The sequence below is a fragment of the Schistocerca piceifrons genome, chromosome 1, assembly GCF_021461385.2.
Source record: "Schistocerca piceifrons isolate TAMUIC-IGC-003096 chromosome 1, iqSchPice1.1, whole genome shotgun sequence".
Lineage (NCBI taxonomy): Eukaryota > Metazoa > Arthropoda > Insecta > Orthoptera > Acrididae > Schistocerca > Schistocerca piceifrons.
In genome coordinates, this window is record NC_060138.1 from 712,830,180 (window position 1) to 712,842,815 (window position 12,636).

The 12,636-nt window shown below is 45.7% G+C and overlaps 1 protein-coding gene across 1 annotated transcript; it reads right to left on the bottom strand.

Moving 5' to 3' along the window:
• Positions 1-226: 226 nt before the first annotated feature.
• LOC124801591 lies at positions 227-11,342 on the bottom strand. The gene is made up of 3 exons (XM_047263086.1): positions 11,269-11,342; positions 5,470-5,631; positions 227-2,115 (listed from the first exon to the last, which is right to left on the bottom strand). The coding sequence occupies exons 1-3, from the start codon at positions 11,332-11,334 to the stop codon at positions 1,807-1,809; spliced, it is 537 nt and encodes a 178-aa protein (XP_047119042.1). The 5' UTR covers positions 11,335-11,342; the 3' UTR covers positions 227-1,806.
• Between the last annotated feature and the right edge of the window lie 1,294 nt (positions 11,343-12,636).

Genomic DNA, 12,636 nt, shown 5'->3' on the forward strand with positions numbered 1-12,636 from the left:
GGGAGGCAATATTACCACATAACTATACGTATCATTTGTCATGGAAACAAATGGTTTCAGTAAATAAGAAAAGTATTCTTGAAATTATTTATTTTGCTAATAAATTACAAATAAAATATGAGTAAAAAATATAAATAAATTATATCACAGTATTTGCAAGCACTGAGATCACTCAATAACTCCATCTGAGTATTCTGTTTACGATTTCGAAAACAGTGTTACACACACACACACACACACACACACACACACACGCATGCACGTACACAAGCACATACATACACACATAAAAATCTATATACACAGAGTTGGCCATTCTGCAGTTTTATGTATCGATGCACTTGATCTGCTTATAAAGATGGCCTGACAAGGAACATAAACCTGCTGTACTCTTCACATCAACTATGTGATTACATGAATGGAGAAGGTGAAGTTTTCTGGTAACTTTTAGTTTCCTAAATCGCATCACGATGGAGATTAGCCACTGTTTCCATTGGTAAAGAGCGGTTTCTTCCATCTTTGTAGTGTATTTACTTGAGTTTATTCTATGAAAATCCCTGTAATAAAACTACTTGTCAGTATAGACTCAGAGATACGCATTCTTGTTCTTCACCTGCACAAAAGAAAGAACCGACAGGTTACAATATATGTCTGACGCAGCCCATACCCCACGGAAGAGAATGAACATTGCTGTTCAGCATGCATTAAATATTATGACTAGAATCCGCTCTACATTTTTAACGTTTCACTTTTATTTAGTTGTGTAGTTACGAGCAACAGAACTATACGTATTTCGTTGAGCAGTCCGCCCCTTCCTTCCACTAAATATACTACCAAAATACTGAATGAACAACACGTTATGTTCTATTTACTCCATCCAACAGACGGAGAGAGAGAGAGAGAGAGAGAGAGAGAGAGAGAGAGAGAGAGAGAGAGAGAGAGAGAGCTTTGAGAACCAATGGATACACTACAGAATAGTTCATCATTATAACCACCAATTTTACATGCAGTAACATACGAATTACTAGTTATGTGCTCCCAAAAAGGGAATCATGAGACTCTCTTGGGTATTTTCTATCCCGCACAATAGAAACAAACACTTTCCGCCACAAGCGCCAAACGAGAGCGGTGCTCGGGTTCATGTCGACAGCACCTAAGTGCTGGAGAACGCAAATGTCACATTCACAGTTTGTACTTCACAGGAGTAGTTGCGAGTCCTTGTACCATAATCGTAACAAAGTCGGTCAACAGCAGAGTACAAGCTGTCCAAAGAGGAATCCAACACAAAATCCACAACACAAAGAGGTCATTAACACTGGGCTATAGTACGATGTATCCTGAACAGCTTTGGAGTTGTGTACATTGAAGTAGACAGGCTGCTTGACGCCAGAGGGTTTGAGCAATAGAGTCGGAGTCTGCAGCTGCCTATAGCATGCCCTACACTGCCCGTATCGATATCATCACCCGGTGGTAGATCAGACATGTCCACACCTTCACTGTTGTTGGATGAGGACGCAACAGCGCATCTGGGGCTTTGGTTCAGTGGCATATTCATGGATTCTTGTGGTCGCGGTCCAAGAGGCGAAGTTGCACTTTTAGTTTTCCAAACATCACTGCATTGTGGAGAGTCAGCAATACTCACGGATACTGCCCTGATGTGCTATGAAGTTCCAGTTTGCTGATCCTCAGGATCACAGGGTCGTGCATCAGTATAGTTGTGGTGGCGACACAAGTGGACACGAACAGACAAGAAGACCTCACTTCACAGCTTGTCTCACCAGCTGAACCTGAGTAGGTTTTTCAGTATCACGGCAGCAGACCAGCCTCGTGTGCGATGACAACAGAGTAGGGCGGTGGCGAGTCGTCGGCAGCAGGAGCGTCCGCACTGTTGATGCGAGGTGGGACTTCGAGTATGACGCCTGCGGGCAAGTGGCACGTGCTGGCATCGGCAACCAGCACTATGGTGACGAGGAGTGCGAGTGCGGCGCGGGTGACCTCGCGAGTCTCCCACGGATCGGTGGGGCCCCACGCACTGTCCCCAATGGCCGCCGACCCCAGTGACACACCGCCGCACGCCGCGAACAGCACCGCCGCTGCCCAAACGTACAGCCGCTCCTGCAACCACGTACATACATTTCACTCTTAGCAGGCAAACACAGAACTGTTTCAATAGAGTGTATGAGTATTTGTGTGCATGTCCATGATCTCCTCACAAACCCCTGAATCGATTTCAGTCAAATTTGGCATAGAAAAAGCAGGCCTCTCGAGTATCAGCACTGTGAGATTTATAGCCTCCTAGCTCTAATAGGAGCGGAGACACGCGCGAAAACGTGTTTTTCCAGCCCCTGGCGTATAGGTTGCCTTGCACGGCATTCATGTTGTGTGGGAACAGTATCAGCCTGCCAAATCGACCTGCTTTGCATGGCAGTCTCCATGTCAGAGGCGAGAAACAGTTTTCTGGGTTCCAACATGATGGCAGATGTGTTATGTTGTAGTAGTATCGGCACACTCTATCGATCTGCACTGCATGCCAGCCTGTACATCAGGGGCAAATAAATGATTTTCCACCCCCTAATGTCTAGCCTGACATGTATGACAGGCGTGTTGCGGCAGTATTATCGGCTTGCGTTATTGAACTGTATTGCAAGGACTACAAATGCCAATTAGCATTGCTGGGGACAGGTTGAGAAAGATAGAGTTTGTGATGCATAGAGTGAAGTGGAGGAGGAACTGGACAGAGGGAAGGCTGCACGTGGAGGTGCATTAAGCAAGTGGCTATTGGATGGTGAGCAAGTGGAAAAGGAGGTGGAGGTGGAGAGAGAAAGAGAGAGGAGGGAGGAGGATATGATCAGAGGGAAGGGAAAGGAAGATATGATCAGAGAGAGGAGATGGAAGAAATGGACAACGAGAGGGGAGGAGGAGATGGAGAGACAGAGGGGGGGAGGCAAAGATAGACAAAGGTGTGAGGATGAGATGGACAGACAGAGGAAGGAGGAGGTGGACACAGAGATTAGAAGCTGTCTTCAGTATATGTGTTGAACACCTGCAAGGAAAGGAGTGGTGATAAGTAATACAGACTGGGCGTACAATCTGAAGCTGTCCTCTCACAGGCTGCGATTTCCAAAGTCAAGGCCAAACGCAACATGTTTCTGACGTCAGAATGTGGAAAATACACATTGCGAAGTTATTCTGAACATGTATAGCAATTATCGAACCAATCAAGTGATGTGAACGCGCATTAGAACATGAACCAGTGAAATGGAAGAACACCAACTACTTCACATGCAGGCCACATCTCGTTTCAGTACAGAGAACACCTTGCCTGCTTGGACACAGAGGGAAATAAATGTTTTGCTAAATGCGTTTAAAGAAGAATAGTGTCTGCAAAACGTCAAAAGTTCAAATTACCATAGGAAATATTGTTGGGTGGAGGCTCTATGCCATGTGTTTATTGAAGCGAAAAGCTAGTTTACGCTAGTCCCTTTCGAGAACTCGTGTGTAGTTTGCGCGCTTTGGCTGTAGCAGCCATTTTCCACTCGAGCATGCTACGTAACGTCACGGTACAGATAAGTAAGTTACTGTATGAGTAAGACAGATCGTTCCTTAGAGTTCCGCAGTGTGGCAGAGACCACATCAGCGCGTCGCTCATTGAATGCAATGCCCCGCTTGAAGGCGGACTTTGAAGGTGGGGGGGTGGGGGGGACAGTGACGGTGCTGGCGCATAGGTGAGAGGCTGGACTCGTATTTGGGACGACATCGGTTCAAATCCCCCGTCTGGCCAACCAGATTTAGATTCTCCGTGCTTTGCCTGCATCGCTTCAGCTGAGTGCTGGGATGCTTACTTTGAACACGCACCGCCAGTTTCGTTCTCCATTCCACTCCTATCCGAGCTTCTGCTTTTAACAATCTCGTCGTCGACGGTCAACAAACCTTTGCCTTCATTTCTTCTTTCCTTGCACAGTGACCGTCTTGTAAAAGAAATTTGTTTTTAAATTATATTTTTCATCTTCATGCTAAACAAATGGTATCATGGCCAGGTTCGTCTTCGTCTCCACCTAATACACGTGTCCTGAGCGACACACCAACGTCAGGTTTTGTTGCAAATTACGTAAACTGAGGATCGAGGGAGATGGCGCAATGGTTACCACATTGGGCTCGAATTCGGGAGGACGGCGGGTCAAACCCGCGTCCGGCCCTTCTGATTTAGGTTTCCCGTGATTTCCCTAAATCGCTTCAGGCAAACGCCGGAATGGTTCCTTTGAAAGAGAACGGCTGATTTACCTCCTCGTCGTTCCCTAATCCGAGCTTGTACTCCGTCGCTAATGACCTCGTTCCCGATGAGATATTAAACACTAATCTCCTCCTCCTCCTGCTTTAATTCCTCGGATGGGGGGCTTAGTGATAACTGAAGTTCTTTTAAAAAATCTTAAAGCGTCGCAGAATCAATAAATAATGTGCAAAAAGATTTACATACTGTGTGATCGAAAAGTCAGCATAAATTTGAAAACTGAATAAATCACGGAAAAGGTAGATAGAGAGGTACAAATTGACACACGTGCTTGGAATGACATGGGATTTTATTAGAACCAAAAAAATACAAAAGTTCAAAAATGTCCGACAGATGGCGCTTCATCTGATCAGAATAGCAATAATTAGCATAGAAAAGTAAGACAAAGCAAACATGATGTTCTTTACAGGAAATGCTCAATATGTCCACCATCATTCCTCAAAAATAGCTGTAGTCGAGGAATAATGTTGTGAACAGCACTGTAAAGCATGTCCGGAGTTATGGTGAGGCATTGGCGTCGGATGTTGTCTTTCAGCATCCCTAGAGATGTCGGTCGATCACGATACACTTGCGACTTCAGGTAACCCCAAAGCCAATAATCGCACGGACTGAGGTCTGGGGACGTGGGAGGCAAAGCATGACGAAAGTGGCGGCTGAGCACACGGTCATCACCAAACGACGCGCGTAAGAGATCTTTCACGCGTCTAGCAATATGGGGTGGAGCGCGATCCTGCATAAACATCGTACGTTCCAGCAGATGTTTATCAGCCAGGCTGGGGATGATGCGATTCTGTAACATATCGGCGTACGTCTTATCCGTCACGGTAGCATTTACTGACGTTTTGCTGTCCAGCGCCATCTGTCGGACATTTTTTTAACTTTTTTTTTTGTTCTATGTCATTCCAAGCATGTGTGTCAATTTTTACCTCTCTATCTACATTATTCCGTGGTTTATTAAGTTTTCAAATTTATACTGACTTTTTGATCACCCGATAGATTGCTTCTTTAGTTTTTACAAAAGAAATCTTAAATATCGCTTATTTATAGACTGACGGGGAATGGACCCGTAAGAGAACGCCAATACTGTCGCCAAAGTGCTGTTTAGCATACTACGCCATGCAGACATCTCATAGCAAAAGATAGTTTGCTGTCTGCCGGCAGCACGGTAGGCTGATACTTACGATGGCAAGTGGCAGCAGGTCCCCGCCGAGCAGAGCGAACAGGCGGCCCACTGCGATGAGACCGTAGCCTCCAGAGGCGGCCATCTGGAGCGCCGTCGAGGAGCGCTGCCAGCACTCGCCGTGGAGCGGCGTCAGCAACACGCCGCATATGCAGCATATCATCTGCGTAGCAGAAAAACACACCGTTGTTTCTCACCGCTTCTAGCTAAACCGTAGACTTGCTAAAAATGACTAGGGCGCTCACTGGCACTAGTGTAGCGCTCCCACATTAAAGCCACCATTTGCTGGATAACTCTGCGTTTGCACTTAGTGAACGATGTCAAATAACAGGGAGTTACGAGTATATGTGCAGATACTGTAGCCATCGGTACTTTAATGTGTAATCACTTCTGTGGCCGCGCTTGATTAACCGAGCCGTCTTAGGCGCTGCAGTCATGGACTGTGCGGCTGATCCCGGCGGAGGTTCGAGTCCTCCCTCGAGCATGGGTGTGTGTGTTTGTCCTTAGGATAATTTAGGTTAAGTAGTGTGTAAGCTTAGGGACTGATCACCTTAACAGTTAAGTCCCATAAGGTTTCACACACATTTGAACATTTTTTCACTTCTGTGTCTTAGTTGTTTTTTTCTTTTTCTCTGCGTCAAACAATCTTCCTACAAACACTTTTCATAATTTACTATCTGATGTTTTTTGCGTGGTCGCAACTGCATCACTAACTGGACTATGTCTGCAGTATAGACTAACCGTTTTGCGCACACGCGTCCACGCTCTAACACTTGACGTACTGCCTATGAGGAAATATGCATTAATGGCCTGCTCCTGCCACATGTGGTTGGAGGTACTAACCAACCTAAAAAATTGGCCGTGCGGTCTAACGCACGGCTTTCCGGGCGGGAAGGAGCGCCTGGTCCCCGGCACGAATCCGCCCGGCGGATTTGTGTCGAGATCCGGTGAACCGGCCAGTCTGTGGATGGTTTTTAGGCTGTTTTCCATCTGCCTCTGCAAATGCGGGCTGGTTCCCCTTATTCCGCCTCAGTTACACTATGTCGGCGATTGCTACGCAAACAAGTTCTCCATGTACACGTACACCACCATTACTCTACCACGCAAACATAGGGGTTACACTCGTCTGGTGTGAGACGTTCCCTGGAGGGACCACCGGGGGCCGAACCGCACAATAACCCTGGGTTCGCTGTGGGGCGGCGGAGGGGTGAAGTGGACTGCAGTAGTCGTGGGGTTGCGGACCACTGCGGCTGCGGCGGGGACGGAGCCTCTCCGTCGTCTCTAGGTCCCCGGTTAACATACAATACAATACAATACAACCTAAAAAATACTACTCCTAATACATTAACGGAGAAAAACTAATTCACTTTACGACCGAGAGCAGACAAGCAATTCTACGTGAAACAACCGCATAAATCAACGTGGGACGTCTGGTGAACGTATCCGTTAGGACAGCGCGGCGAAATTTGGCGTTAATGGGCTACGGCAGCAGACGACCGACGAGAGTACTTTTGCTAACGCCGCGTCAGCGCCTGTAGCGCCTCTCCTGGGCTCGTGACCATATCGGTTGGACCCTAGGCGACTGGAAAACCGTGGTCTGGTCAAATGAGTCCCGATTACCGTTGGTAACAGCTCATGGTAGGATTCGAGTGTGATGCAGGTCCCACAAAGTCTTGGACCTCAGTTGTCAACAAGGCACTGTGCAAGTTGGTGGTGGCTCCATAATGGTGTGGACTGTGGAATGAACAGGATACTCTGGTCCAGCTGAGCCGATCATTGCCTGGAAGTTGATATGTTCGGCTACTTAGAGGCAATTTGGAGCCATTCCCAAAAACGTCACGTTCCAAAACAACGATGAAATTTTTATGGATGACAATCCGGCATGTCTCCGGGCCACAGTTATTCGCAACTGGTTTGGAAAACATTCTGGACAATTCGAGCGAATGATTTTGTCACCCTGATCGCCCAACATCAATGCCATCGAAAATTTATGGGACATAATCGAGAGGTAAGTTCGTGCAGAAAATCCTGCACCGGGAACACTTTCGCAATTGTGGACGACTATAGAGGCAGCGTGGCTCAATATTTCTGGAGGGGACTTCCAACGACTTGTTGAGTCTGTGCCACGTCGAGTTTCTGCACTACATCAAGATAAAGGAGCTCCGACACAATATTACGAGGTGTCCCATGATTTTCGTCATCTCAGTGTAAGCATTAACGGTTTGCTCTTGGAGATACTAACTAATCTGAAACATACTACTCTGAATGACTATAATTACTAACCTACAAATAAAGTAAATACTGAAGTAATGTTGTTAAGGACACTGTCCTCAGTCACAAATAAAAATATCTGCACTTTCACCCCTAACGCCTTGTATGATAAAACATTGCATACACAGTGACTTAAGATATGCAAATAATGTTCAGAAGGACTTTGCATCCCTAAATAAGTGTGAAGACGAAGTGGCTAATTCAAACAATATTGGAGATCACAGTTATCCAGGTCCAAGCAGACTGAAGAAAAATATGATAAAGTTGTGGAAAGGAAGGTAGATAAAACTGTGCCATGCAAATATAAATTCAAGATTAAATAAGCGCAGAAGACAGATATTGAGGATGTACCAGCAAATATTAAACAAGAACCGAAATTGAAAACTTTAGTAAACGATAAAACAATCCCATCATCTGCTACTTCGTAATTTTTATGCAACTGTCTTGAATTTATAATTTCCTGAATTTTTGCTTGTACATGTAAGAAACGAAATCTACATTCTTAAATACACATCTGTAACCTCCCGACCTTCAATGTGGATCTAATTCAGTAAACTAAGAAATTACTCTCATTAAAGACAGGCTTGTTTACTCAGTAAGAATTGTAAAGAAAATACCCTTTTATTTCGTACTTCAGCTTCCTTTCAAATAGCTAGACCAATATTCATATTTTTGCCCGCAAATGGCGTCTCCAATTCGGAAACAACAGTCTCACTTCTCCGCTAAGGCGTGGTAGGGGCTTGCGTTAAACACGGCTGCCAGTACATTCTCCATTCCGTACTGCATAATAAAGATACAGTAGCAGGTGAAGTTTGTGAATGATGCCAACACGTAAAGACCATTCGACAAACGAAATAAAAATAACAAGCACATCTGAGCCTGAAGCCAGTTAACGACCGTAAAGCAAACAAGGAGAGGAATAACTGTATGACCCTCGTACTTCCACGACCATGGTCAGTTACGAAGCACATACTTCGTTATCCTGACGAAAAGCACCTGCAGTCTACAAACCATAACATGGTCCACACACACGCACTCACACATGCACATGAATTTTAGTGAACCTTAAATGAAGTTTGAAAAATAGCTATGAAGTTGCATGAGTTCCATGCTTACTTGTGTTACTGATGTATGAAAGCGAGATCAGATAAGACAGAGGGAAGAACTAAATTAATGTATAAGTAAACAAATCAAAATGCGACGCCAGCTAGTTACTTTTTCAGACGATGTAACAGGTTAAAGATCGTATGAAATACAAACAAATACTACAGTATATTATTGGTAACTAAAGAAAAATACGGAAAAAAATAAAAAGTGCAAAAACCGTGCGTATCTGGACATAGATTCTCAGGTGATATAACGGTTCTTACTGAAGGCAAGTAAGATCTCAAGTAACTATTAAGTGACTTGGGCAGGTAATTTAACAAAGAATCTCGAATACTGGCAAACCAAAGAACCATACAAGTTGAGATGAACAGCAGACAGAACAATAACTACTTTCTAAAGATTAAACGTGGGGAAGGCCCAGTTGTGGAAGAAATAATTATCCTATACTGGAAGCAATGTAACACCAAATGGCTAAATTTTGAAAAACGAAATGTTAGGACCGCTTTGAAATCGCCACGGAACGCATTTTTCACAAAAACAGGAGAAAATTCTATTAAACATACGACAAGGAATAGAATTTTGCACTTTATTTCCGATGCACACGTAAACAGACGAAAAAAGATATACACTTGGAAAGTGCGAGAAGTGCGATAAAAGTCACACTGATTTAAATGCATAAATGAGGAAAAGAATCCCTTAACAGCCAATCGATCGGCGGAACTCCGCTTCTTACTCAGAATAAACCGTTCTTCATCAATTGTGACACCTGTTCCACATCCCGTTGATACTGGTATATGCAGACATCATTTGTGATCCGTTTCTTTTCATGAATTCCGATGCTTATTCTTACAGAATGCATTTGAAGGATGACATTCAACACGATCATGGTACTCCCAGTCGAATGGAATCCTGTTGAGGATATTCGCCATATGCATGGCGGGTGCGTTTGCAGCTAGGCCAGTACCGCTAGCATAGGGCTGAAATGCTTCCTTCAAAGACGCTACGGCCCTTTCTGTCCCCCCTCTTCTCCGGTGGAGCTGGTGCTTCGCCCCCACAGGCCTCGGCGATCTGACATCAACTGGTCGGAATCAGTGTCATCAGGGACTCGACGACACGTAAAACCATCCATTCATATTTAATGCACCAACGATACAGAGCAATTTAAAATGAATATAGTGTTTATGAACAGTTACAACTATGTAATGCACAGCGATACATGGATGTGATACATGGAAAATTATCACAGAGAATGAAAAGGAAGTCCAAAATTTTGATCGTCACCCAAGAACAGAGAATTAGGAGTCGGATGTCAACACAAAAATTGTTCAGTTCATTTTCCTTCATTGAGCTAAGTGATTCAACAAACATTTCATTGCCGCGCGGGATTAGCCGATCGGTCTAAGGCGCTACAGTCACGGACTGTGCGGCTGATCCCGGCGAAGGTTCGAGTCCTCCCTCGGGCATGGGTGTGTGTGTTTGTCCTTAGGATAATTTAGGTTAAGTAGTGTGTAAGCTTGGGGACTGATGACCTTAGCAGTTAAGTCCCACAAGATTTCACACACATTTGAACATTTTGAACAAACACTTCCTTGGTCATGCTTGGGTAATGGCTGATACTACCGCTTTAAGTGGGATTCCACCGATTATATCTTTCAGCAAGACGGAACAGCCTCACAACTTGATATCGAGGGTGTTGCCTCGGTCATATTGAACACCACTACGCTGAGTCCCGCTAATGGCCACATGAGTCTCCGAAGCTAACACCTATGGATTTATTTTTACGGAGTTTTGTGAAAGACCTTACGTGCGTGCTTCCCTCACCGAAAACAAATGCAGAACTGAAAATGCTATCGCGTTGGTTGGTTCCAATGGCTCTGAGCACTATGGGACTTAACTTCTGAGATCAACAGTCCCCTAGAACTTAGAACTACTTAAGCCTAACTAACCTAAGGACATCACACACATCCATGCCCGAGGCCGGATTCGAACCTGCGACCGTAGTGGTCGCGCGGTTCCAAACTGTAGCGCCTAGAACCGCTCGACCACTCCGGCCGGCATCGCGTTGGTAGCTGGGCATACGTTTCAGAATGTTTGGCGTGAAATGGGTTATCGCATAGATATTGTCCGTGTAACCATACATAAACCATATGAAACAACGTAAAAAAAAAAAGAAAGTCGAACTTTCTTCTACACTCTCTGTCGTTCTTCCAGTTGTAGTGCTGTGCATTTAATAGTTACAGCCATTTGTAACTGCTACGTTCATTAACAGTTGCCGTGCATGTAGAAGCAGATAATTGCACGCTCTCGTTCATCGGTACGCGACCGCGACTACGCTGAGTAGGTAATCTTGTAACGCAAAGACACAACGCGACAGTAGTCGTTGGCAACACCATTACATAGCGGCGCGAGACGGCGGGCTCACCATTTCTGTGCAGATCATGAGCACTCGCATGTTGTGCACCTCCCTCGGCGTCATGGCGTTCCCCATGACCGGCGCGCAGCAGACTGCTCCTCCAGGCCGGGCGCCACACCGCTTTAAGCTCCCAGGCGAAGCGTGCCCGCTGCACTGGCAGACTTCCGTGTAGTCCGCGGGCGTCGTCTCGTTGACGTCACGGCGTTTGTCGGCCTCTCGCAATGCTGAGCGTACGGGCGTGTTATCCACCGTCATAGAACCGTGTGTATCTTACTTCCGTTAAAGCGAAAGGTCTGGGAACAGTGAACCCCGGTCGGAGCGTCTCTATCTGTTACAGCCTTATCTTCAGCGCTTAGGACGTGAATTGCAATGTTTTCTCTCACAACACAAGATGTACGAAAACGCTTTTCGCCGATTCACTTTTCCGAACCATTGCTGATATTAACTGGGAACCAAGGAGATACCAGACATCTGCACCGTTGAGCTCAGTTTAGCCCTCAAGAAGAACGTACGGCATATACACTACGTGACAAAAAAATTGAAGCACTCAAAAGACGGATTGAGGTCAGTGTAGCTTTGTATATGTAGACACCGTCGCGGGAATGTAAATCGTTAGTGTTGCCGCCTAAGGAATTACCGATTCTTGTCTAGGGTACCGTCGACACAGCAACACAAACGGCTGCGTTGGAGTGGTGCCTTGACGGGAAGCATAGTCTGCTGGTGAATAGCGTTGCACAGTGTTCAGCGATGAATCGTGATTATGCACTACCAGGATGACCGAAGTCGGCGAGTATGGCGAAGACATGGGGAGAGGCCCCATTCATGTTTTGGAGAGGTACAACGGTGTTACCCGAAGTGCCATGGTGGGGAGAGCCATCGGGCATTAGACTTCATGCGACGGCGGGTAGTGACTAAGGAAACTCTGACGGGAAAAAGGTATGTCACGACTATCTTTCGCTCCCATGTATTGCCTCGCGGTCCCGTTTTTCTAGAGGACAATGTCGTCCACTAATCTCAAGTTCCTCTATGAAACGTCTGCCTGATTTGAAGATACTCCTGTGTGCAGCAAGACATTTGAATCTATCCCCGATAGAACATATGTGGGCCAAACTCGGACACCAATTATGTTCCATTACCAGTATTCAGGATATCAAAGAACATTTAGAACAGCCGGCCGAAGTGGCCGTGCGGTTAAAGGCGCTGCAGTCTGGAACCGCAAGACCGCTACGGTCGCAGGTTCGAATCCTGCCTCGGGCATGGATGTTTGTGATGTCCTTAGGTTAGTTAGGTTTAACTAGTTCTAAGTTCTAGGGGACTAATGACCTCAGCAGTTGAGTCCCATAGTGCTCAGAGCCATTTGAACATTTAGAACAACTG